Genomic DNA, 27398 nt, shown 5'->3' with positions numbered 1-27398 from the left:
TGAATGTGAATCCAGATTGTGCAACAGTGAGACCTATCTCAAAAAAATTAAATATTCAACAAAGTTACTTTGTTTGGATTACCCAAGTGGGAAGTTCAAGTCTGTATAGGTACCAGTCATTACTAACCTAAGTTTGAATTTCTTTTTCTTTATTTATGTAGGGATTTAAGGCTTTAGAACCATGTTATTTTCAATGGCTTCCTATTGTACAGCTTTTTATTTTTTGATATATGGTCTCATGGCAGCCAAAGGTGACAGTAATTTTCTGTGATCCTCTTTTCAGCCTCCTGAGTGCCACATCATCTCTTAGTAATATTTTTTAAACAGTATTAAGAAATGATTTGTTTGTTTTTATAAATTCTTTAGCATCTTCTCTGCAGTCATGTGTCTCCAAAGTAAGATTAGTTTTATTTCTTCTTTCTGATCTTCGTGCCCATTGTTCATACTTTCTCTCTCTCTGATCTTCATGCCTGTTGTTCATATTCTCCCCCCCACCCCTCTCTCTGAGCTGAACAGAGTGTCCATTAGAGTGGTGAGGTTAGCCTTTCACTATTGTTGATCTTCATTTGAAAGTAGCTGTTCTCTTACCTTTAATTATGGCTTTAATTTCTTTAGTTGCTGGGGTTTGTGCATGCTGTGTATCAAGCTGAGGAGGTTCCTTTCTGTTCTGTTTTTCTGTGAACTTTTATCGAGAATGGATATTGAATTTTGACTGTTGCCTTTTTGGTACCAGTTCATGATTTTTCTTAAGCATATTAATGTGGTGGATTATATGGATGAATTTTCAGTGTCAAACAAGCCTTGTATCATAGACAGATATCATTTGGTCATAGAATATTAAGTCTCTTTAAATACTGCTAATTATTTTTGCTAATATTTTACTAGGGATTTTTTGTATCATTATTTTCAAAGTATATTGGCTGGTAGTTTCTTTTGGGGGTTGGCATTTTTAAATTATGAATTTAATTTGTTTTGTTAGTTATAGGGCTTTTCAAATGCTCTTGTGGTGGGTATGTTGTGGATTATAATTTGTGTTTGGGAAGAATTGGTCCGATTCCTCTAAGAAGTCACATTTGCATGGATAGAGTCATTTGTGGTATTACCTGTTATCCTTTTTCTCCTGTGATGATATCTCCTCTCCCATGCCCACCCCCCTTCACTCAGTTTTTTCCTTTGTCATCATCCTAAATATGCACCACTGTGATCTTGGTCTAGGTAGAGTTTGTCACTTCGGTTTCTTTTGTCTGGAGGACAGGGCTTGTAACCTACTTTATAAAGATGCCTATTAACTCTTAGTTTTAGAAGCTGATAAAAAAATTCTAGATGTATGTAGCCCCATTGGTTTTTACTCTATTCCCACTGGCTATAACCCATACGGCAAATAGAATGTATGGTAGGAGAGGAACACAAGGTAAAGTGAAGGCAAAAGGAGATATGGACCAGGCCACTTGTTTTTTGTAGATTCCGTGGCAGCTCACTGAGAACCCATTAGAACCACATGAATCTCTTCCAAGGGCTGCACAGCTAACATAGTTGCCTTCCACCAGGTCCTACTCTTAGGTTCCATTACTTTTAGTACTTTCGTGCTATAAATGAAACCTATTTGAACCCTTAAAGACCAAGTACTTTGCAACATACTTTCTGCTGCTGATTTCTATTTGATTCTGTTGTCCAGTCACTGTGTGCTTGAGTTTACTCAACTTTGTTGAATTCTGGTTTTGCCAAGGGTATGATTTATCTTTCTATCTGTTCCCTGGCACGTGTTAAATTATGTGTACTCTGATTTTTGGGGGCAGAGGATTCTGTTGTTTCCTCTTGGTTGAACATGTTGTTTAGGTCATTTTTGCCTGCCTGCTAAATTAAGGTTCTTCCTCCTTAATTGGGCTTCTTCTGGTGAGATTGCTGTGTCCCATAATAATAGCTGCTGGAGGGTTGGAGGTATAGGTTTCCTACTTGGATTTTGCTGTAGGTGAGACCATGAATTAATTCCTGTGCTGTTTGGGGTAAAGTGGTTATTTTTGGTTGATTATTTGGAGAACACAAGCTGATGTTACTTGTTGGTAGCTGTTGATGTATCTGTTTCAGCAGTCTTCACTTTCAAATACAAATAAGACCCAGAGTTTACAACTGTATCATTGGGGGGGGGGGGTCCTGAGATCTCTAGCTATTTTCTCTTCACTTTTCAGGTTTTGTTTGTTTGTACTGAAGATTGAACCCATGTCTTAGCCATGCTAGACAATTCTACCACTGAGCTTCATCCTTAGTGCTTCCACTTTTCAGTTTTCTTGTCTGTTTTATTGTATTGTTGCTGTTGGCATCTCCAGGGCTCTGCTGTTGTTTCCAGGTTCTTGAGTCCCAGAAAAAGGAGTTTGACTGGGGACATTTGGATGGTTGTAGAAACAGAGGCCACTTATTAAGAAAGAGTGCTTCTCAACAAGGAAGTAAGCCAGAAGTCTGGGGAAGATGTTAGACTGTCAGTGGTCCTGGTGCCTGGCAGATTGAGCAGTTTGTACGCTTATGTTTGTACCTGTTCTGCACATGGCTTGTTAAATGTCAGCTTTGGTGGAGAGAGGGATTTCTAGTCTCCCTCAAACTGGCTTCTTTAATATGCTTCTTTTTAATGCTCCACTTTCTTCCCCACTCTTCTGACACAGTGTTTAGGAATTTCACTTGTACATACAAAAGGATAAAACTCCCTCAAAGTTCAAGTCCTGTCCAGTTAGCAATCTGGGACTATTTTTCCCAATGGGATAGTTATCCTAGTATCAGTTATTTCAGTAAATAACTTACACTGAAGTGATTTGCAGTGCTACTTCTCATACAAAATCTTTATATATTTGAATGCATTTATACAATAAAAGTTACTTAGGTGGTGGCGCATGCCTTTAATCCCAGCACTCGGGAGGCAGAGCCAGGCGGATTCGAGCCCAACCTGGTCTACAGAGCGAGATCCAGGACAGGCACCAAAAACTACATGGAGAAACCCTGTCTCAAAACAACAGCCCCCCCCCCCCAAAGCTACTTAGCTAGCTTGCCCAGTTAAGCCCCTCCATTTCTGTTAAAGAAACATATAACTAGAAAAACTTGGTACAGTTCTGTTCCCCTTAATCTGAATGTGCTTACTGAGAGAAAGTTTCTCCCAAGAATATGTATTGTTAAACTTTATTTATTATATAAACAAATAGTGCTAAAGAAAGTTATTTTTGTAAAAACTAAATTGACTGCTTTAGAAAGGTTTATCAAAGAAAGTCACTAAAAATCACTTGCTTTTGAATTGGTCTAAATGTTTAGGGAAAGAAGGAATAGGAATATAAACAGAAATCAGTTCAGTATTTAGATCACAGGTAATTTCAAATACTCCACTTCTTAAAAGCCTAAACTAGAACTTGAGAAACAAGACTAAAGATTAAATATGTATCTGTGTGTTTATTGTATCGATTTGTATGTTTCTGTTGCAGTATTATGTTGTCTTAAATTACTTCAGCATTACTAAGTACACTGTAATTGTGTGTTAGGTTAACTTTATCTATAGTGTGGTCTTCTAACTGAAAATAACAGTAAGCGGATGACCCAAATTGTCTGAGACAATGAACAATTTTTCCCATTACTAACTCAAGGACTTGGAGGTTCTGAGGGCGGCTTGTGTCATATTTTATCAATACTGTCTCTGTTTCTCAAGCAACTGTCTTTCTGCTTTGTGCCAGTTTCATCCTCCAGCTGATAAAATGGCTATAGTTTTCACATCTCATATCAGGTTTGCCTATGAAAAAAAATCTTAAAACAATTTCTTACTGTTTTTCAAGATCTATACCTTTTTTTATGAAGGCTCTTTTCCTAGCATTTAGTTGGCCTTAAAAGTTCAGTGTTGTGGGCTAGAGAGATTGCTCAGAGGTTAAGAGCACTGGCTGTTCTTCTGGAGGTCCTGAGTTCAGTTCCTGGCAACCACATGGTGGCTCACAACCATCTGTAATGAGATCTTGTGCCCTCTTCTGGCCTGCAGGGATACGTGCAAACAGAACACTGTATACATAATAAATAAATAAATCTTAAAAAAAAAAAGTTCAGTTATGTGATTCTGATATCCTGGTGGGGCTTTGATTAACCCAGTTTCTTGAAGCTAAAGTCAGTCTCCCAAGTTGCATGGCTAGATCTAAGTACTCTCCAAAAAGAAGACATTAAATTCTGGGGTATATAGTTGTCAGTATGCAAATAATTATCTTTCCCAAATTTTCATTACTAATTTTACATTCTTTGCTAGAAAAATTTTCACAGTAGTTGTCAAGTATCAAAATAAATTCCATTAAGCTTACATGGATTAGTTGTGAAGTGGCAGGGGCATAAGGGAGGACTCGTGGTTCCTTAGGTGTCCTTGAAAAATAGCTCTGCCTCTACTTTTCCAGTGTTTCAGAAAGCTCTTTGCTCATTGTAATCCTCTTCCTCCCACCCCCCCTCGTGTGTGTGTGTGTGTGTGTGTGTGTGTGTGTGTGTGGTGTGTGTGTGTGTGTGTGTGTGTGTGTGTGTGTGTGTGTGTGTCTGCGTGCCAGAGGTTGACAACTAGGTATCTTTCTTAATAGCTCTCTACTTATTTTTGAAAAAATTTCTCACTGAACCTAGAGATCTCTAATTTAGCCAGATGGGCTGGCAGCAAATTCAGGGCTACCTCATGGGACTTGTCTCTACCTCCCCAACTCTGGGGTTACAGTTGTGTGCTGCTCCATCTGGCTTCTTAATAGGTTCTGGGGGATCAAATTCAAATCCTCCTGTTTTTATAGCAGATACTTTACCAACTGAGCCATCTCCTCAGCCTCTGTTGTAACTTGATTTTGCATCGTATGACAATAATTATTTGGACTTGGTTAAAACTTTGTGTTGAAGGGATGGAGAAATGGCTGAGAGGTTAAGAGCACTCTAAGGAGCTCTTCCAGAGGTCCTTAGTTCAAGTCTCAGCAACCACAATAGTAGCTCACAACCATCTGTAATGGGATCTGGTGCCCTCTTCTGGTCTGCAGGCATTCACGCAGACAGAATACCATTCACATGATGGATGGATGGATGGATGGATGGATGGATGGATGGATGGATGAATAAATAAATCTTTTTTTAAAAAATATCCATGAACTTTAAAAAAGAAAAAGAAATAGAAGCCATGTAGAAAACAATACGAAAGTCAAAGTTCAACTCTGTGTTGAAGTAATTTCAGACAAGTTGCAATAATACAGATAATTTTTTTCCTAGTTTCTCTTCTTGTCTTTGCTTTTCTCATGTTGGTTATTGAGCCCTGTGGCCTTGTGCATACTGGGCAAGCATGCTACCACTTATCTACATTCCTAGCTCCAGGATCGGTGTTCTTTACATACCATGTTGTCTTTTTTTGAGCATTATTTTTGTTGACATAACTGATTCCTTTAGAATAAAACAATCAATGTGCAGCAAATTTTGAGGCTTTTGCAAATCCTTCGTATGTATCTACCTTGTTGACATACTTAATGCCAGAAGATGTCGAATTCTGAATTAAAGTTAATTTTTCTGAAGAGATTAAAATGCTTGCTTCGTTGTTGAAGAAACAGATTTGCTAGTCAATACCCAAAACAAAAGGCTGAATTTATCTGCTTGCTTCATGAGGCATGTCTGCTTTTATGAAACAGTCTCTCTGAGGAAAGCAGAGAGAGAAGTCAGTTCTAAAGTTTCAGGAGTGAGTTTGCTTATAATTTTTTTCTTTTAAAATGATACACACACACACACACACACACACACACACAAATATAATTTATTTTTTACTTTAGTAGAATTTGCCTGTAAAATATTCTTACCTTGGTATTGTCAGTATGGGAAGATCCTTTAGTACTAATTCAATTATATTTCGTTATTTTTCATACAATTTCATCATTGGATTTTATTACTTTCATGTTTATTTATGGATTGTTTGTATTACCATTCCCTTTGACTGTTTGCAGGATACAGTTGTGCTTCCTGGTATTGGCATGTACTTTTTCTTTGTTTATTAATTAATATAACCAGAATTGCCACTTTAATTAGAAGGGGGGGGCTAGAGATTAACCCCATAGTGCTAAACACTCTTCTACCACTGGTTTATGACTGTTAGCCCTGATTTTAACTAAGCATCTCCTTCGTAAACTTTTTGCCAGTTGCATGAATGTTTTAAATAAGTTTTTAAGCCAGCTTACAAAGTAATGGGCTTCATTATTCCATTTTATTTTTTTAAAGATTTATTTTTAATATTTTTAAATTAACAAGATTTTTAAGTTAATTTAAGTGTGTGTGTGTGTGTGTGTGTGTGAGTGAGTGAGTGAGAGAGAGAGAGAGAGAGAGAGAGAGAGAGAGAGAGAGAGAGAGAGAGAGAGAGAGATGGAGTTGTTACAAAGGGTTGTTAGCTGCCTGAGGATGCTTACTCGGCACCAAATTTGGGTCCTGTGGAAAAGCAGGAAGTGCTTTTAACCACTGAGCCATTGCTCCAGCTCTTATTATTCCATTCTTTATACATGTGTATCAGTATGCTTGGTTTTCAATCACATAAAAAGTGTGGAACTTTTTTGAGATATGTAGTATAGGCTAGCCTCAAAATTATGTTCCTACCTCAGCCTCCAAATGCTGAAATTACAGGCTAAGCTTTCTTTAGCCTAGTATTGGTAATTTTTATATGTTCCATTTATATTCTTCTGTTTAGAAGGAACAGTTTATATATGCCTATTATATCGCATTTACTAATTGTCAATTATTCTCTAACCTTGATAATGTCTAATTGTTCTATTATTGAGATAAATATATTAAAGATTATCCTTTATAATAATGGATTTGTTATTTTATTCTTTGATTATACCTATATATTTTAATTTTGTGCTTTCTAACTATATGGGGAGGAAAAGGTGTCCTGAAAACATTTATGTTATTTGGTACATACAAACTTGATTTTTATCTACATTAAGGAGGATTTTGAATTACTTGTATAGTGATTTTCATTGCTAATGATGGTTTTAAATGTAAAGTTAGTTTATATAACATTAACTAGAAACTGCTTTTTTTTAAATTAGTATTTCTCTGTTAGGTGTTTTTCATTGATTACTTTTAAACTCTTTGGTGTTCTTAGATTTTGTTTTTCTTTTTATAGTATTGGGACTTGAACTCATAGCTGTGCGTATGCTAAGCATATATTCTACTGCTGAACTACATACAACCTCAGCCCCTGTCTCCTCTGTTTTGTGTGTTGGTTTTGAGATTGGGTCTTACTCTGTAGCTCAGTCTAGCTTCAAACTCAGTATGTAGCCAAGGCTGGCCTCAGACTCGAGTGTTTGGATTACAGGCATGATTCATAATATCTGGCCTCTTAAGTGTTTAAGCATGTCTTTTTGGAAAAGCATGTAGAGAATTACTACTTCAGCAACATGTGAAAACATTTTCTATGTCTTACAGTACCGAAGCTGCTGAAAGATGGCTGAAGAAGTGGTGGTGGTAGCCAAATTTGATTATGTGGCACAGCAAGAACAAGAGCTGGATATCAAGAAGAATGAAAGGTTATGGCTTCTGGATGATTCCAAATCCTGGTGGCGAGTTCGTAATTCCATGAATAAAACGGGTTTTGTCCCTTCTAACTATGTGGAAAGAAAAAATAGTGCTCGGAAAGCATCTATTGTTAAAAACCTGAAGGATACCTTAGGTAAGTTGTTTTGTATTGAAGGAAAAACACCAGCTTTCATTTTAGATGGGTTCTGGAGCTTAGTTCTTTGAACACAGTCCTTACAGCAGTGTGCAGAGTTGGCTGGAAAAGGCCAGAACTGTCATGTTAGGTAGGTAGGCTCATGTTAACAGTTTCTCTAAATCTGGGTCCTCAGTCAGGTGGGACTAATGAGCAGAACTAACTTTGACCTTCTTGTAGCAGCTCTTGGAGTCGTAAATACCTAATGGAGTTTTGATTTACAGAAAATTTGCCTCAGTTGAGATGGAAAAAGTGTGAGATGCAGAATTGTTTCCTTGGGCATCCTGGCAATTTATTGTACATGGCACATTAGTGAAGTTTAAAAAGCAAATCATTTAATTTTCTTGTCTCTGAAAAGAGTTGACAGCAGTGGTCGTTGCTGTGCATCTGCATCTCTAGGACCAGTCACTGTCCATTGTGTTGGCATCGCCTCTCCTCTCCTCTCCTCTCCTCTCCTCTCCTCTCCTCTCCGACTGTGTGTCTGCTTTTCAGGTTCTGCTGGCCTCTATTAGGGCCAGAGATAGGGGAACCTACTTCACCCTGGCCTTGGCTAAACTGAAGGAAGGAAGTATGTAGGGTGAAGGCTGACCTCCTCCCCTTTCTTAATTTAACTTTCCTTAATGGACAGGAAGGAATTGGGAGGGGCAGAAATTTAATTTTGCTGTTCAAGGAGACATGCTATTGCTTACTAGTTCTTTGCTTGTTTGTAAAGAGGGGGAAATGTTTCCTTGTGGACAGTATCTTAGTTTTGGGAACCTCAGTTAACTTTACTTAATTATTACAGTTAGGGCTGTCTGCATTACTCAGAGTTTGGAAATGCTGCATTAAATTAGTGATCTTTGATCAAAATAATGTTGTGTGTGAATCTAGGTTTTATATCAAATACATCCCTCTTTCCCAGAATATCTGCCCCCCATTCTGGTACCTTAAATCCCAGGAAATTTAAATTGTTTCACAATGGCTTTGCTAGTAGAGACATTGCTTGGAAGTTAAGGGAAAGGAGTTGTAGAAAAAGAAGACTGTGCATATACATTTTTAACTCTTAGACGTGTACTTAGCTTTAATATCTCTTTGAAAATGAGTGAATTATAACTTGTTTTTGCTGCCACCATGAGTTACTTGTTCTACAGGTTATTTTATGGTTTAAGGAGAATAGTATTGGAAAAAAAGCAGCCTTGGTTTTGAAAACGTTTCTATTGCTTGGGTGTGGGCCAGGTCACATGGATTGGGTGTGGGAAGTTTCAGGGTTACAGAGCAGACCAGGAAGCTCACTGAAATTATCCCGGAGCTGGGTCAACAAACTCTGAAAAGGGAACACAGAATTTTCATTCAAAATGGATTGGTTAAACATCTTTAAAGGTTTTTTCAGTAAGTTATTCTGTTAATTAAGTCCATAGTTTTCTTGTACAGGTTTTGAATTGAATTTCTTTTTTCCTTTTGTGAACTGAGAGGGAAACTATATGGGAGAACTCAGTGTGTTTATATAAGATGGTACTTTATGCTGTTTATGTAATATAAAGTTAATGACTGGGAGTATTTTCAATGCTATTAGTTTGATTTGATAAATAATTTAAAAATGTTTCATCATGAATGCTTAATAAATAGGGAGAGGATATACATGATTTGGATGTGTTGTAGCTCAGTAACTCTAGAACCTAGCATAGGCATTTGAAGTAAAGTCAGTTGTGAACAAATTCTTCTACTCTTGACCTCTGAAGTAAGAAGTTTTTTTTTTTTTTTTAAAGAACTAGATTTTATTTGAGCTTCGTTGGAGTAACATCAAGATAGTATTTAATAAGAGCTCTAGTAAACTACAAGTACTGATTTCTAAGTAAAATACTATGCTGATTTGGCTCTGCTGGTGGCATGTTTATGATAATTGTGTGCTTGATTGGATCTCTGAATATTCACTAAGTGTCTGTACAAAAATGAAGAGAGAAATTATTCTTGAAGTCTCTTATATATACAAGAAGTCTAAAGAAACAAAGTAACCTAAGGAGAGATTCCAGGGGAAAGCACTTTGTTGGAAACAGTGTGGTCCCTGTAATCCGTGGGCTCCTTTGTTTCCTTAATTAGCTTTGATGGCAGTGATTCCGACTGGAATATCTCTTCTAACTCCCACTTAGTTTTTAGAGAGCAAATATATTTTTAGATCTTTGAAGTTCCGGTTTTAAAGCTAACTTTCTTTTAAACTCTCTGTGTGTGTGTGTGTGTGTACACCTGTGTGCATGTGGGTACAAATGTATAGAGGCCAAAGGATAACATGAGATGCCATCCACCTCTTTCCAGGGAGACAAGTTCTCTCATTGGTCTGGAGCTCTGTAATTAGGTTACATTGGCTGGCCAGCAAGCCCCTGTGTTACTTTGTCTCTGATTCCTCAGCACTGGGATTATAAGATTGAGTTACCACACTTGGCATTTTTTTTTTTTTTAAACATGCATTCCGGAGATCCAGCTGAGGTTCTTGTGTTTGTGAGCAAATTTATTACCATTAATTTATGAACACATTTTTAATGGAGAAACTAATGCAAGCTGTACAAAAATCAGCTTGATGGGCTGCAAGATTGGTCAACATTTGCTGTCAAGCCTGACAACTCAAATTCAATCCCTAGAACCCATGTGGTGGAGGAAAGAACTGATTCTTACAAATTGTTCGGACCTCAACATAATCACGTGCACACACTTGAACATGTACACCAAAATAAATGAACAAATAATATAATAAAGTCATTTTTTAATTTGTATGAAATATTAAGTCTCACAGAATCTGGTAGGGAGTTAGATGATAGTCATTGTTTATTAATAATGTAGGCTTCAAATTTAGATATGGTCATAAATAGTAATTATTAATAAACTAGAAATGGTATTAAAAGATCACACATACAGCATATATTACTGAACAGTGATTCTATGAATTAACTAATAAATTGAGTGACAGAGTTGTTCTCTGTACTGGGTCTTAGGTATTTAATATTTAACCTTAACTGCATCTATAGTCCAAGGGCTAAGATTTTAGTTTTGTAAACAAAATATCCCTTTTCTGAGTCCCTGTAACATTCATGTTTATTTTGCTAGCATCTGTCAGAGTAGAGAGATAGGTTAGTCATTTACCTAATTTCTGACTGGACTTGAAAAATAGAGAAAACAGCATTATGTGTTCATTGTTTGGTAGCTAGGGTACTTGAAGACAAAATTACAGTATTTATCATTTCAGATAAAACTATTGTAAGCCGTGATTAACCTCATGTACATGAACAGATGAAGTACAAAATAAAAATCTGTAATGAGAAGAATAGCATATGTTTGTATTTATAATAACTTAGTTTTACTCCAAAATAAACTGTGTACTAGCCCTGTAGCCTAGTATATAACTACATTTTCTATTTCCTGTTTGGGTAAAGGAGACAGTTGGGCAAGACTTAGATGATTCTGGAAGTACCTTCAAACCCTGGAAGTCTTACAGTCTTGGCAAACAAATAAATGGTTTTCTGTGGGTCATGGGAATCAGGGGGAAGTCCACAAGGGAGAAATTGGTTTTGAAGAAGTGAGAATGTAAGAACCGAGTGAGATGATAGTTCACCGAGGGATCAGAAGCAGCAGCAGTACTTTCTTTCTCCATTCTGTTGAGCATTTACTTAGTGATTTAGATGAAGGAAAGCTGATGTTGGTAGCAATAAAAGATAAGAATCAGCTTGGGAATGGCTGACATGAGGAAATTGAGTAAGAGCTGCTGTGGTTGTATAGGTACAAAAGTCCTTGGTGACCTTGATCTAAGTCTTAGTACTCAGATGAGATGTGGTGGCTTCCTTATGTGTATTCTGACTGTTAAACATGGCAGTTGGCCACTTGGGAGCTGATGCTTCCAGGTTCTGGCATCAAGTTTATTAGGGATTTGAAACTAGTTTACATAAGGAGGAGTTATTGGTACAAGATTTGCTTGTATGCTGTCATACAGAGATTGTGTTCACAGTGCTTGCCCAGGTTCTTAAAAAAAACTTTTTTTTTTTAAATAAGGCCTCACTATAGAGGCCAGGCTGGCCTCAAACTCAGAGATCTGTCTGCCTCTAGAGTGCTGAGATTAAAGGGGTGTGTACCACCATGCTCAGCTGATTCTTAAAAGCTTTTGAGGAACTTAGAATGCATTGTTCTAGTTAAAAACATTGCTATAGGGAGTGGAAAGATGGCTCAGTGTTGAGAGCACTGACTGTTCTTTCAGAGGTCCTGGATTCAGTTCTTAGCACCCATAGTGGCTCACAACCGTCTATAACTAGTCCTGTGTGATCTAGTGTCTCCTGGTGTGCAGACACATACATGTAGACAAAACACTCATAAACATTTAATAAATAAGTGATCTTTAGCTGGACATGGTGGCACTCACCTTTTAATCCCAGCACGTGGGAGGCAGAGGCAGGTGGATCTTTGAGTTCAAGGCCAGCCAGGTCTATAGAAGAGTGTGAAGACAGCCAGGACTACATAGTGAGACCCTGTCTCAAGATCCATTCCCCCTTCCCCCAAAAAATTTGTTAGAGGAGTAGAGAAGACCAAATAGGTAGAAATGAGGGACAAGAAGCTATACAGACATTTTTTCCTATAACCAACCCATGACTGCTTACATGTATTTTCCTCCCAACCCTGGGCAGGTTGGTCCAGCTGTGTAATGCAATAATAAAGGTTTATCTAATCCTGGAAAGTACCAGAAAAACTGTTAACTACTACCTATTGAGTGCCTACTGTATGCTGTGTATTATGCTAAGCACTTATATACACACTTTTAAAAACTCTTTAGGAAAACTTTGTAATATAGGCATTAACATATCAACATTTCACAAAGGAACTGAAGTTTAAAAATTAAGTAATGTATCTAAGATGACAAGGGGAAAATACAAATTTAGCCTTGTTTGTTTAATTTTTCATAGTAGACCCTCTAAGAGTCAAGATCAGAGCAAGAATAGCAATAGATTAAAAGAATTTGTTTGAAAAAAGACTAATTGAAGTTAGGATGATTATGGTGAACTGCATACTAGGTCAGGCAAGATGTGCTATGATTGTATTGTTTGTGTCTCCTTTACTTTTAAGTATTTATTTTTAAAGAAGTGGGCTCTCACTATGTTGCCAAGGCTGTTTTTGAAATCCTTGGTTCATGCAATCCTCCTTAAAAGCTGAGACTATAGACATGAGCTAATATGTATCAGTTGTGTCTCCTAGAATTTACTTGTTGAAATCTGATCATCAATAGAATGGTATTAAGAAGTAGAGGAGCTTATTATGATGGCACATGCCTTTAATCTCAGCACTCGGGAGGCAGAGGCAGGCATCCAAAATCTGTGAGTTTGAGGCCAGCCTGGTTTACAGAGTGAATTCTAGGATGGGCTCCAAAGGTATACAGAGAAACCCTATCTCGAGAAACCATTAAAAAAAAAAAAAAAAAAAAAAGAGGTAGAGGATCTTTAAGCATCGACCAGCTCATTAAGGCAAACCTTTTATGAATGAGATTTGTGCCATTGTAAGACAATTGCAAGCTCTCTTATTTGTCTTTTCCACCATGTGAGTATTCAGCTTTAAGAAATAGGACTTCACCAGATGTAGTCTGTCAGTTCATTTAGCTTGGACTTTCAGAACTATGAGAAATAAATTTTGGTTAAATATAAATTACCTGGCTTTTGTCATTTTTTTTTGTGTTGTAATTCGCAGCCTAACAAAGATAGAGGAATTTCGGGGAGAATAGTAATATTGGTTCCAAGGGACATCTGAAAGAAAGGATTCAGTTGTTGATAGTTACCATATAATTGACTAAATGATACTTTAATTAGATAATTACTCAATTAATACTTTTAATACTTTAAAAATTGTAAAGTATTTTTGTATCAACTTTTGTTGGTAGCAGAAGATTGAAATGTCTATTTTTTAGCACTAGAACAAAGTTGTAAAGTAGCCTACCAATTACACATACATTGGTTTAAAATTTTTATTGCAGTTATTTATTGTGTGTGCTCAGGCATGTGTGAGTACTTGTCATGTGCGTGCCACAGCAGCACTGATGTTAGAGGACAGCTTGTGGGTGTTGGTTTTCTCTCTCCACCATGTGTGATCAAACTTGGGTCATTAGGCTTGGTGGCAAGTACTTTTACTCACAGAACCATTTTGCCTACATTTGTTCATTCTCCTGATAAAGATTAATTGTAGTAGAATATTTTAAGGTGTGTTGCTTTTGTTTAGGTTGCATTTGTTTAACTCTGTGAAGCTGTATAAAACCTGTGTAAAACACCTGATGGTTTAATAAGGAACTGGCCAATAGCAAAGCAGGAAAAAGGAAAGGTGGGGCGGGCAGGCAGAGAGATACATAATGGAAGAAGAAAACCGTGAGGAGAGATTGAGTAGCCAGAGAAGAAGGAGGACTCCAGGGGCCAGCCACCCAGCTACACACACAGCAAGCTATGGAGTAAGAGTAAGATACAGAAGTAAAAGAACAGGAAAAGCCCAGAGGCAAAAGATAGATGGGATAAGTCAAGTAAAGCTGGCTAGAAACTAAGCCAAGCTAAGGCTGGGCATTCATAAGTAAGAAAGAGCCTCATGTGTGATTTATTTGGGAGCTGGGTGGCAGGCCCCCCCCCAAAAGAGTAAGAAAACAACAACAGTTAATGGAACATTTAATATGGACTGGGCACTAGAGATAGAGATAGTGGAGAAAAAACATGATGTTTGACTGTAAGCAAATGGTGGCACACAGAGTATTCAGAGTAAAAGTGTGTAATAGCACCAAGGAGGAATACATGAACTCTTCATGGGGGAGGGAAGGAAATCTTCAGTGAGTAAATAGCTGTCTTGCCAAGTTTTGAAGAATGAGATGGGAGTGTTTTAGGTAGAAGAATATGTACAAACCTTAGTCTTGAAAACATAGGGTTTTAGTGGTTCTAAGAAACTTGCTCTGGCTGTGGTATGTTGTTGCAGCAGTGTGCCAGAGAGAAGGGGGCATGTTATTGAAGACATGCTTACAGAGATATGGAGGGCTTCTGTTGTATAGAAAACGAGTACCCTGTGTTTATGTTTTCCTTTCAATATTTCTAGTCTCTAACATTAATGCAGGTTGTTTTTAATGTTTTCTCACTTGAGATATTAATTGTTGGGTTGCCAGAAATGCTTTATTCTTTATTTTCTGATTAACTAGTTTTAGACATTTTCTTTAGGATTAAAAATCATTTTGAAGCTATTTATTTTTAGTTAAAAGTATAAAATTTTTATTTCACTGTAATATTTGCTCTGAGCATCTGCTCCATTCAATTTTGGGTGGTATAGCACACGAGAAAGATTAGTGAAACACTGAACACTCTTCGTTGAAAAGTAAGCTCTATATTTGTCTTTAAAAAAAATAAGAAAACTATACTGTAATTACTTGAAGTACAAGATCTCGGGGTATTTTAGCAAGAAGAGCTCATATACCCTTCAAGTGGGGTGGGAGATTCATCTCACTGTGTACTATCACTGATAGGAAAGGGCTTGTTTTGCTATTTCTTCCTGTATGACTTTCATTTTCCCCCACCTTAATTCCTCTGTTACTGCTTTCTTTGTTTCATTTTGTTTGGGGTTGTTGTTGTTGTTGTTTTGGGGGGGGGGGTTGGGTTTCTTTGTGTAGCCCTGGCTGTCTTTTTTATGATGTACTGTTTTCTTATCTCTTCCATTTCTTTTTTTATGTTTTTTAGTTTTTGCTTGAAAGTTACCCTGGATATTACAATTAATATCTTGTTTTTAGCAAGTTTAAGTTAATCCCAACTTGGTTTGGATGGTATATATAACTGTCCCTTTATATCATTATATATTACCTCTTTAGATACTATTAGTCTGTTTACTAAGGTTGAAGTTATAATTTTATGTATTTTTACATCATATAGGAAAAAAGACTAACAAAAAAGATGGACTACTAGTGGCTTTATAGCTGCCTGTGTAGCTACCCTTACCATTGTTGTTTATTTCTTTTCTGTTTTTAAAATAATTTTTACGAGATTATAATTACATTTCCACCTTCAATTTACCCCCTCCGAAGCCTCCTATGCACCCTTGCTCCCCTGTCCAGTCACTTTCAAGTACATGGCCACTTTTTCTCTGATTGTTGTTGGTGTGAGTCTATGTGTTCCTAAATATATAATGCAGTCTGCTTAGTCTGTATAATGTTATTTGTATGTATGTCTCCAGGGTTGACCATTTGGTATTGGATAACTAACTGGTGTGCTCTTTCTTGGGAAAAACTATTTCTCCTGCTCTTACCATGCCTTAGTTGCCTGTATGTAGTTCTTTGTCTAGAATTGAGGCCTCCTGAGCTTTTCCAGGTGCATGTCTATTGGTGGTGTCTATTTTTCTTTCTTTGTAGACTTTAGATTTCTTTCTGGTGTCTTTTGATTTCAGTCAAAAGCTTTTCTTAAAGCACAAGTTTATTGGTAATGCATTAAGAATGTCTTAATTTCTTTATCTTTGAGGAGCTGTTTGACATTTTTGTAAAGTCTGTACTTTTAATCATGTGGCTACTGAAATCTATTTCATACCTAGTATTTTGACATTGTTTCCTTAAAATACAGCGCCAAAAGAAAATGGGGGATGAAAATCTCCATTTTTATAGTTTGTCTGTATGCTGGTGTACTTGCCATTACAGTTCTGTCTTGGAAGTTGTAGATCAGCCAGAGGTAAAGAGCAAGGTTGGTTTGTTGTTGTTGGTTTTTTTCCCCTAGCCTTTTCCTCAGCATGTGTCCCCCCTATGACCATATATGTGATCATCTTGATTCCCTGAAACATACAGGAGCTTTTAAATACCTTATTTTTCCATGTATAGCCCTTCCTGTTATCTCCCTTCTCAGGTTTTTTGATCTTTCTTCCTTGTCCCAAGCTACTGTATCAAACAATGATTTTAAGTGACATCTACTTAGGAAGACAGCCTAGCTCGGGAATGTTCTAGGTCTAGTGAACCCAAAACAAATCACTGTGCGGGATCCTCAGGGATCTGACAAACTAAAGTCTAGCAGTCACAATTTTTTAATGAGGTTTAATGGTGGTGGAGACTGGAAAGAAGGCAACTTAAAATGCCTCAACATCTTCTACTTAACAAAAGAGCAGCTTTCTTCACTTAGCATTGCCTTAGTGCTTGGCTTGGTTTTCCAAATTCCAGGGTTTACAAATACTGACAGTATTTGTCAGCTCATTAACTGTTTTTTAGAGAAGGTCCCAGAGTTCTACTCTGCCATTTTTTTTTTTTTTTTAAGCGATGTCATCCTACTGTAAAGATTTTTCATAATGATGATCTCATTAGCCCGAAGTAAGGAAATTAAGGACACAATTGATTTATAGGTATAGGAGGAATTTTTTTTTAAGGAAGGATCATTTTTATTTGGACATGAGTGTAGGTTTGAGGAGTTGATTACATCTATAGGTATTTACTGACAGAACCGTAGTGCTTGGGTTCTAGATAGAACAAGAGTTTAAATCTTCAAATCTGAAAAATCTACACAGAAGTTAAAGTGAAAATATGGTTTCTTTGAAGTAGAGAAGGCCAACTGTGCCATCTTAGAAAAATACTTTCAACTAAGGACTTACTAATTTATTTAGCAATTACTCTGTCCTGGAGATACAAGGGGGAAAAAATCTAGTTTTCTGTCCTTAGGGAGCTGACTCATATTAAGGAAATAGAAGTAAACAAATACACTATTAAAACAAGGCTTACGGGGACGGGGGGGGGGGGGGGCCAGGGGACCAGAGACATATAAGAATATGTAAATAGGTAAGAGGGGGCGGTAAGATTTTCAGGGACATTATGAACAAACATGAAGAGCATTGCCTGTGATCTTATTTGTCAGATGAAAATATGAAAAGGCTAAGGATGCTAATAATTTGATGTTAAGTATATAACACATACTTAGCAACTGCTTGTGGTGGTCTGAATGAGAATGGCCCCCAAAGACTCATTTGTTTGAGGACTTGGTCCCTATCAGGTGAAACTGTTTGGAAGGATTTAGAAGTGGGGCCTTGTTGGAGAGGGTGTACCACTGGTGGAAGGATTTGAGGTTTCAGAAGCCTGTGCCGTTCCCAGTTCTCTCTTTCCGCCTCATGGTCTCAAGATGTGAGCTCTCAGCTACTGTTCCAGAGCCCTGCCTGCCTCCCTACCTATCTGCCTCCCTGCATGTCTGCCTCTCTCTCTGCCCCCCACCTTCCACCCCCCTGGTGCTCATAGACTAATCCTCTGAAATTGTAAGCCTCAACTTTTCTATAAGTTGCTTTGGTCATGGTTCTTACCACAGTAATAGGAAAGTAATGCTGCTTTTGCTAAAAATGTACTGGCTCCTTGTACCCACAAGTAACTAAAAGCAAGATAAAACCTGGATCTCTGCCTTCATTTTCTATCTGCCTCTTTTACGATGGGTTGTACTTTTGTTCAACTCTGCATGTAAGCATGTTAATCAAAGAGTGTCTATCTGAAAACTTATGACCTAATCAGTTTCATTCCCTTTTAAGGCTTAAGGCACAGATAAGAACTAAAAAGTTCTTTGGTGTTAGCTTATATAATATCCTGTTCCAGATCTCCTAAAAGGTGACTGAAAGTCTTTAGGTGTTGCATGAATCTTAAATGATCTTATAATAAAAACCCAGAGCCAGGGTGAGCAGCGGTGGCACCATGCCTTTAATCCAGCACCCGGGAGGCAGAGCCAGGAGGATCTCTGTGAGTTCGAGGCCAACCTGGTCTACAGAGCAAGATCCAGGACAGGAACCAAAACTATGCAGAGAAACCCTGTCTCAAAACAAAACCAAAAAACCCAGAGCCAGACATCAGGGTGAAAGATCAGAGAAGCAGAACATGCCACAGCTACCTCTTAACCTCACTAACTCCTCAGCCTGACAGAGCCTCTGCAAGAAAGCAAATTCCTATCTCCTCCCACTTTATATTCCTTTCTCTGCCCAGCCATATCACTTCCTGTCTCAACCTTTCTAGGGCTGAAATTAAAGGTGTATGATCCCAAGTGCTAGAGTTAAAGGTGTGTGCCACCACTGCCTGGCTGTTTCTCTTTTAGACTGGATTAATCTCATGTAGCCCAGCTGGCTAATCTTTCCCTCTACCTCTTGAGTGCTAGGATTAAAGGTGTGTGCTACTACTGCCTGACCTCTATGGCTAACTCTATGGCTAGTTCTGTCCTTTGATCTTCAGGCAAGCTTTATTACAAACAATATATCACCACATTTAGCCATTGTTCTAAACCTACTCTCACTTTTTCTAAGAACAGTGAAGTCAAACAGATAATCAGTCCTCTCCTTAGTAAACTTTACCTCTCACCAGCAGAAGTAATCTCATGAGAACCAGATTTTTTTTTTTTTTTGAGGTAATAAAGAGGCCCTATCGCAGATCCAACACAGGGATATGACCATCCAAACTTCAATCTGACCAGGCATTTTGTGTACCTCATATCCCTTGCCCTAGTTATTTCTTTAGTCATACTTAAAGCTTCTGTCAGTTCTCTAGACCGAGATGGATGATGTCTGTCTTCCCAGCATAGCTATTCTATTTGAAATTCTTCCCTACCTTTCCATCATTTGTTTTCTATTTGATATCTGGGGCTGCTCGTCCAATATAATTGTTGCATCCAACCCCCAAATCAAACTTCTTGCTTGAAACTCCAGTTACAGTTATAATCAAGTAGTTTTAATATATTATGGTAGAGAGAGAAAAAGATTGTAAGTACAAGGGTGGAGCTGACAAGAAGGCTCATCGTGTAAAAGCATCTGCTGCTGAGCCTGATGACCTAAATTTAGTCCTGTGCACTACACATAGAATGAGAATACTTCCTAAGCCTGGAAGTTTCCCTCTGAACTCCACACATGCCTTATGTTGTGTGCAACACTGGCCCTCCAAAATAGATAATAAGAGTATATTTTTAAAAGGGAGGTACAGGCAAGAGTTGAAGAAGTTAAAAAGTAGAAAGATAATATTCTGAACCTGAGTTTAGTCCCTGAAACCTGCATAGGAGAGAATGAGCTCTCAGTTGTTTCTGACTGTATGTGCTAGGCTAAGTAAATATATGCAGATATAAAGGTAAAAATTACAAAAGAAATACAAAGTAACATAACTTTATTTTGGTATTGAAGAGATTTGAGTATGTTTTTAGAGAACTGATAAGTCTATGTAAGAAAGAAACAAGGGTAGTGTGGAGTCTCTGAAGAGAAAAGATGGTTATTAAGAACCCTGAAGGAGCCGGGCGGTGGTGGCACATGCCTTTAATTCCAGCTCTCAGGAGGCAGAGTCAGGCGGATCTCTGTGAGTTTGAGTCCAGCCTGGGCTACCAAGTGAGTTCCAGGAAAGGCGCAAAGCTACACAGAGAAACCCTGTCTCGAAAAACCAAAAAAAAAAAAAAAAAAAAAAAAAAAAAAAAAAAGGATCAGAATTTGGCTGAAGAAAGAGTGAGAATAATAAGGTTTTGTTGTTGTTTGTTTTTTTTAGAATGTAGAAAGAAGCTAGGTGGTGGTGATGCACACCTTTAATCCAGCACTCTGGAGGCAGTGGCAGGTAGATCTCTGAGTTGCAGGATGTCCAGAGCTACACAAAACCCTGTCTGGAAAAACAAAGAAAACAAAACAAAAGAGTATAGAAAGAAATTTGAATAGTTTTACATAGAGAGTCCCAGTTTTCAAAGTAAAAAGCAAAACCTTAGATAATATGCTGAGAAATGAGCAGCCCTGGAAATGCCTGGTTGCACTTAAAGTATGCATTTCTGATGATAGGTTCATTTTCTCAGTTCTTCCAATAAAAATACATTAAACACTTTGTATGTACTAAGTATCCTTCAAGCTTCTTGGGATTTTATCTATGAGCAAAGTGAACAACCCTTGTCTTTGGGAGGTTTTATGTGAATTGGGATGAAGGGAAACAAATGAGTAAATATTATTTTAAAATAAACAGATACAGAGTCATCTGGTTTTGGAAACTAAGAAATCAAATGGGATTACCCAGATACAATTTTATATTGTGTATCAGGTAATAATTTAGATAATTGTTTCATTTTTATACAGCTAATTACAAAATCTAGGTTAATAAACTAAGATGTCAAGTGTGGGATTACTGGAGTATTTGTGTTAATTGTAACTATGAGAGAAATAAACTATATTAACACTTCAGAGAAATTTCAGTATGACAACTTTATTATTGTGTAGTTATTTCATGGGTTTGGCAGGAGAAAAGAGGAGATAAACCCTCACATGACTGAAGTTTAGTTTATTTGGTTTGGCTTTGGGAAACGAACTTGTATTTCATTTCCCAAAAGATGATTGCATCATGTCAGTTTGTTTCCTACATCTAGAGGCTTGGGGTGAGTGTACCTAGTTGAAGCTGTGCTCTTACTGCCTCCTCTTTATTAAACAGGCATTGGAAAAGTGAAAAGAAAACCTAGTGTTCCAGATACCGCATCTCCTGCTGATGATAGCTTTGTTGATCCAGGGGAACGTCTCTATGACCTCAACATGCCTGCTTTTGTGAAATTTAACTACATGGCTGAGAGAGAAGATGAACTGTCGTTGATAAAAGGGACGAAGGTGATCGTCATGGAGAAGTGCAGTGATGGGTGGTGGCGTGGCAGCTACAATGGACAAATTGGATGGTTTCCTTCAAACTATGTGACTGAAGAAGGTGACAGTCCTCTGGGTGACCATGTAGGTTCTCTGTCAGAGAAATTGGCAGCAGTTGTCAATAACCTAAATACAGGTCAAGTACTGCATGTGGTACAGGCTCTTTACCCGTTCAGCTCATCCAATGATGAAGAACTCAATTTTGAGAAAGGTGATGTAATGGATGTTATTGAAAAGCCAGAAAATGACCCAGAATGGTGGAAATGCAGGAAAATCAATGGCATGGTTGGCCTGGTGCCAAAAAACTATGTTACCATCATGCAGAATAATCCATTAACCTCAGGTTTGGAACCATCGCCTCCACAGTGTGATTACATTAGGCCTTCACTCACTGGAAAGTTTGCTGGCAATCCTTGGTATTATGGCAAAGTCACCAGGCACCAGGCAGAAATGGCATTAAATGAAAGGGGGCATGAAGGAGATTTCCTCATTCGTGATAGTGAATCTTCGGTAAGTTGATTTTCAAAAGTAAATGGAAATAGAGCTCCAGGCATTTAAAAATAAGGTTAGAGAAGTTGAATGGCTTCCTTAAATCTAAAGTTATAAGTAAGCCAGGATGTGATCACAGTGTTCTGTCCAGGGAACCTGTTAGGAATAAGCTAGCTGGAGCAGTGAATATGTTGTATTAAAGGGCTTTCCTCAGTTGTTTGACGTTGCATTTCCAGAATATTTTCTGTTCTGTTAAACTGAAAAATGGGGAAAACTGAGCATTGGTTTCTTCATTGAGAGTAGAAGAATGCATATCAAACTGCTCTTAGATGTAATATCTAAAAATGCAATCATTGTAGTCCTTACAGGAATTCTCTAACTATAAAAAAATTATATGTCTTCATAAATTAATTGTTAGATTAAAATTCATTCCTCCCCTCCCTCCCTCCCTCTCTCCCTTCCTTCCCACAGTGGTTCACTATGTAGCCCTGGCTGCCCTGGAACTCACTGTGTAGACCAGGCTGGCCTTGAACTCAGAGATCCACCTGCCTCTGCCTCCCAAGTGCTGAGATTAAAGGCATTCGCCACCACTGCCCAGCCTCAGCAGCCTCTTTAACTCAATTTGAAATATATTGCAATAAAGGTAAATTATGTTGCATTACTAGCCAGACAATAAAAACATACAAATTGGAAAAAAATGACATAGCTATTAGTCTCTTTTAAGTGTTGCTTTATATGTTAAAGTTTGATGGTTATTATTTTTCTTAAAAACTTTATTTCCTGATAAATGATGTCACTACTTTTCTACTTACCGAATCATGGTTAATACTGACTTTCTGTGAATGTATTATATAAAAGATTGAAAGAAAGAAGGAAATAGTATGTGTAGGAGACTGAGATGAATTGAGCTTCCTGATATGAAGTTGGAGGAAATGGTACTTTTAACCTCTTAGAAGACAGATGGTTTTTAATAGAGAAGAATAGTGGAGTCCCTTTTCTGTTAAAATCCCAATATGTGGCACACCATTTAAAAGTCACTGTTCTTGTCTTGACACAGATTGTTCAGAAGTATTAGGTTTAAAACAACAACTGTGACTACTATCACCTTATAAAGAAAGAAGCTTAAATCAGGATGCTATTTTTCTTGTGGGTAGAGTATAAGTACTAGCCAAAATATATGATTATTTTTAGTACTGTTATTTTTCAGCTATTGACCTTAAGTATGTGTTTTTGTTTGGCCTATACAATTAAAAAAATCTTTCTAATTCATTGCCAGTATTTAAATAGCAAAGGATTTATAAAAATCTAGACTTTGGGACTGAATAGATGGCTCAGCAATTAAAAGTGCTTGCTGTCTTTCCAGAGGACCCAAGTTCAATACCCAGCACCATGTCAGGTAGCTTACAGCCGTCTGCAGCTCCAGCTTTTAGGGAGAATCTGATGCCTCCTTGGACATCTGCATAACTATACACATAACCTGTGTAGACATACAAACATCCACAAAATTTAAAAATAGTAAAAACATGTTTTGAAAATTTAGGCTTCAGATTTCCTTTTAAAATTTAAAGACCATGCTGGAGAGGTGTCTCAGTGATTAGGAGAACTGGTTGCTTATTCAAAGGACCCAATTTCATTCCCATTGCCCACATGTCAATTCAAACCATCTATGACTCCAGTTGTAGGGGATTTAATACCCCTATTCTGGCCTCCTCAGGCACTGCTCACACGTGATATACAGACGAACATGTAAGCAAAACACCCATACACTTAAATAAAGATGAAGAAAAAAAAAGACAAAAAACAGTCCTCGTGGAGTCTATTCCTGCAAAGCAGCAGTCACAGATGAGTAATACGTCATCTTTAGGCTGGCCACACCCTCTTTCCTCTATCTTGCTTACATTTCTCTTTGGCTCTGTAGGAATTTGTGTTTCTCATCATTTGTTAAAGTTTAGTTGAATTCTAATTTGTCCTTTATTTTTGAAAATTCAGAGTATTGCGTTAGGTACTGTCAGCTCTGAATTGATAGGGGATGGAGTGAACGTCTGAAATTTTCTCATGTTTTTTTCTCCTAACTGATTTTCTGTGTGTGCTACTCTATGGGCACTGTGAATGTTAGGAGACTCTAGAATCCTTTCTGAATCCTGTCTGTCTAACCGGATATGATTCTAGCCATGCTCTCTGAGCCTCATTTTCCTCATTTATAAAAAGGGTTTCTTTTGAGGAATAAAGGAGATTATGTAAATAATTTAGCATAGTGTCTTGCACTTATTGAGTGTTCAGATTTTAGCAGTTAACCTTTTATTTTAAATTCTGATACATGGCCTTCACAATGTTTACCTCCTTTCTCTTTTAGCCAAATGATTTCTCAGTGTCACTAAAAGCACAAGGGAAAAACAAGCATTTTAAAGTCCAGCTGAAAGAGACTGTGTACTGCATTGGGCAGCGGAAATTCAGCACCATGGAGGAACTTGTAGAACATTACAAAAAGGCACCAATCTTTACAAGTGAACAAGGAGAAAAACTGTATCTCGTCAAACATTTGTCTTGATACTCATCAGCAATGACTGCTACACAGCTTTAACTCGTCATGTTAACTGAAGACTGAGTGCGTGTTGGGCCAATTGTGTTTGCTTGGAAAGTGCTGTTTCTAACTGTATGAGAACTGACTGTAATACATGAGTATTTTTGTTATAACTCAACCCATACACATATATCTACATATGCAGTGCATCTCTATAGAAGAGCTCTTTATTCTTGGTCTTCTGTCTTACTGTCTTCTGCTATTTTTCTCTTTCCTTCCAACAATTAAGGTTTTGTATTCTGAAAAAGAATAATTGGTTCAAAAATCTTTATATGGAAGAATTCTTTTGTTGATGTTTATTTCCTTGTAAAGACATTCTGTTCTCCCATAGTTCCTCTTCACATAAAATTATATCTATATGACATATGCTAAAGTACATTTCTTGTAAAGTGTTAATCTTTTCTGTGACTAAATAGCAATAATAAACAGAAAACCAGAAATTATTTTCAGATATTGTATCTGTCACAAGCCATTGTAAATATAAAGTATGTTGTTTGTGCCTTCATTTTAAAATCCATTCATTATATTCAAAAGGCCCTGGATATAGGTTAGAAAACGTAATTTAAACAAAAATGTTAAGAATTTAGTAAGTGTCTTTTTGCCTCACTTGGTTGTTCAAAGGAACAAAGCAATCCCTGATAGATGTTGAAATGAAATGGATGTTTCTAGTGTTCCTTGACCAAAGTATGTTGTATTAAATGATGCCATATTTACACCACTGTGAAGTAAGTCATAGCCAAGTTTGGGGAAAATAGTAGACAATGAGATGTGAAAATGTTTTTTTTTTCTCTAAATATCAATAATTCTACATGGCATAATTTAAAGTTTTCTCCTTTCAGCATCCTAACCTCTCAATATTTAATCAGATTTACTGAAAAATCATTTTTTGACACAGTTGCATATTGAACCCGGGTTTCACAAATGATAAACAGGTGCTGTGCTGCTGTATAATACCCCTAGCCCCTTCTTATCTTCTAGTTTCTTTAACTGGGACACTGAAATGATGTGCTGTGGGGAAATGTGCTATAATTTATAGTTAGGTAAACTGTATTATTTAAAATTTTTATTTTCCATCTAGTACTTTGTGTGTGTGAATGAGAGACCAAAGTATTGAATCTTCTGTTGGTCACACTTTTCCTCCTCATCCTGTGAATTTAAATTTAAGCAAAGTAACAAAAGCCCCTAATGCCACGGAAGCACAAGAACATTGCTGTTCTTTGCTGTTTTAAGCACCAATGTACCAAAATTATAGCTGGTAAAAATTAAAGTTGTGTCATTTCACTTTTTTCTTCATTGTAGTAGTTAAAAATTAAATCTTAAAATCACTTGAAGGCTGATGTTGCCACTGGGTGGCAGCCCTGGCCTCTCCCACTAACTAGAAGTCAACAAATATAATGTATGATGTATGAATTTCCATCTTTATAACACTTGCTTTCAAAGCTTTTTAATTTACATTTGTCTTTGAGTGCTCTTTTGTTTAAGGTAAATGGTAGTAGATTAGTATAAATAAATGTTATATATGTTTACCTGCAGGGCTGTAAAATGCTATGAATACTAAGAAAAACAGTTTAAAAGTGGTGTTTGCATTTGATGACACTTTATTTTTGCTTTCTCTTTGTGTGTCCCCCTCTCTCCTATGAAACAAAATGGACCTTTATAGAAAGGAGAAATTAAGCTATCATGGACATAGCTGTTTCTGGAAACCCTCTATTCCATAGCTGATATTTTGTGAAGGCATCACTGGAGTAGTACTGAAGTGGAATGCACGCATCCTTCTGTAGCTCGAATTTTTAGAAAATGGAGGTGCCCCAGTAATATCTCCTGTGCATTCTAACTGTGGAACAAAACCTAACTTCAACATTTGGTCAATTTTTAAAAACGTCTTAAGCCATCTCTTCAACCAATAGTTATTTATATTGTAAGCATGAGTTTTACTTGAAGCAATTTCCTTAGAACAACCTTAGAAAATAGCTACATAGCTAGGTAGTGACAGACTTGTATTAGAAACAGCTCCAACCTATTGTTGTCTGTGTTTTGACACACTGCTCTTTGTGTTTGGGTCCTGGGGAAAGCATGTGTAGAGAAGTTTTCATCTGTATATGAAAAGCTGATTAGTTCCCCCAATTTAAATACATGTCGTACCTATAATCCTGCCTGACTTGTGTCTACAAAAACTCCTCTGAAGTCTTGGAAGGAGTGCTTTGTTTTCATTTGTTCTTAAACAGTTTTATGTGTGTGTGAAAGCTTAGTGTCAAAAAAAGCTATAAATGTTGTTTCCTTGGTCATAAATCTTAGGGGTGAGTTGAATATTCTTTTAATATGTATTACATACAATCACTATTCATATTAACACAGACACCTAAGACTATTAAAACTGTTTCACAAATACCATTAAGTAAAATAGAAAATACCCTGTCCAGTGGTATAAGCTTATAATTCTAGCTGCTCAAGAGGCTGAGGTAGGAGGATTGTGAGTTGAAGGCATGCCTGAGTAATTTATCATGACACTGTCGGAAAAAGTAGACGTGGGACTGTAGTTCTGTAGTAGAGCATGCTCATGAGCCCCGGATGCTGTCCCCGGCACCACCAAACAAACAAGGAAAACAGTGTATTGCCAGAATACAAAGGCCCAGCAATGAGGTTATTAGGACATGCTTGTAAATACATTGCTTGTAAATCATATCCAGTGCTAATGCTCTGCCGTGTAATCTAGAGGTTGCAAAAATAGGGTCTGTGAGGCAGGCGCCTTTCTGGGAATTAGGAAAAGGTGGCTTCTCCTGATATACCCCATTCTTTTACTTGTCAAAAAGTGTAGAATTTTATCTGCTGGTGGTGCTTTATTCATGATGCAGCTGAATATAGAAGTATTGTTCAACTTGTGTAGTATTCAACTTGACAGCACTTAAAATGGGAGATTTCAGATAGCATTGTAATTTATGGTTTCCTTTAAAAATAAGCTGACAAAAAATGTGAGTTGAATTCCCAAGTTAATAATCAGCTGGAACCTGATGTGGATGGTCCCAACAGAAT

At 37.3% G+C, this 27398-nt stretch overlaps 1 protein-coding gene across 4 annotated transcripts in view; it reads left to right on the top strand.

Annotated features, from left to right (window-relative positions):
* Nucleotides 1–26657, top strand: part of Nck1 (NCK adaptor protein 1) — a 65324-nt gene extending 38667 nt beyond the window's left edge. For all 4 annotated transcript variants that reach the window (XM_036193775.1, XM_036193776.1, XM_036193777.1 and 1 more), the window contains exons 2-4: nucleotides 7429–7672; nucleotides 21096–21808; nucleotides 24141–26657. In XM_036193775.1, coding sequence (XP_036049668.1) covers nucleotides 7447–7672; nucleotides 21096–21808; nucleotides 24141–24335 — 1134 coding nt within the window. In that variant the 5' untranslated portion in view covers nucleotides 7429–7446 and the 3' untranslated portion in view covers nucleotides 24336–26657. The remainder of the gene's footprint in view (nucleotides 1–7428; nucleotides 7673–21095; nucleotides 21809–24140) is intronic.
* The last annotated feature ends 741 nt before the right edge of the window (nucleotides 26658–27398 follow it).

The sequence above is a fragment of the Onychomys torridus genome, chromosome 7 (assembly GCF_903995425.1).
Source record: "Onychomys torridus chromosome 7, mOncTor1.1, whole genome shotgun sequence".
In the NCBI taxonomy this organism is placed as follows: Eukaryota; Metazoa; Chordata; class Mammalia; order Rodentia; family Cricetidae; genus Onychomys; species Onychomys torridus.
This window is presented reverse-complemented; position numbering and strand designations above follow the sequence as displayed.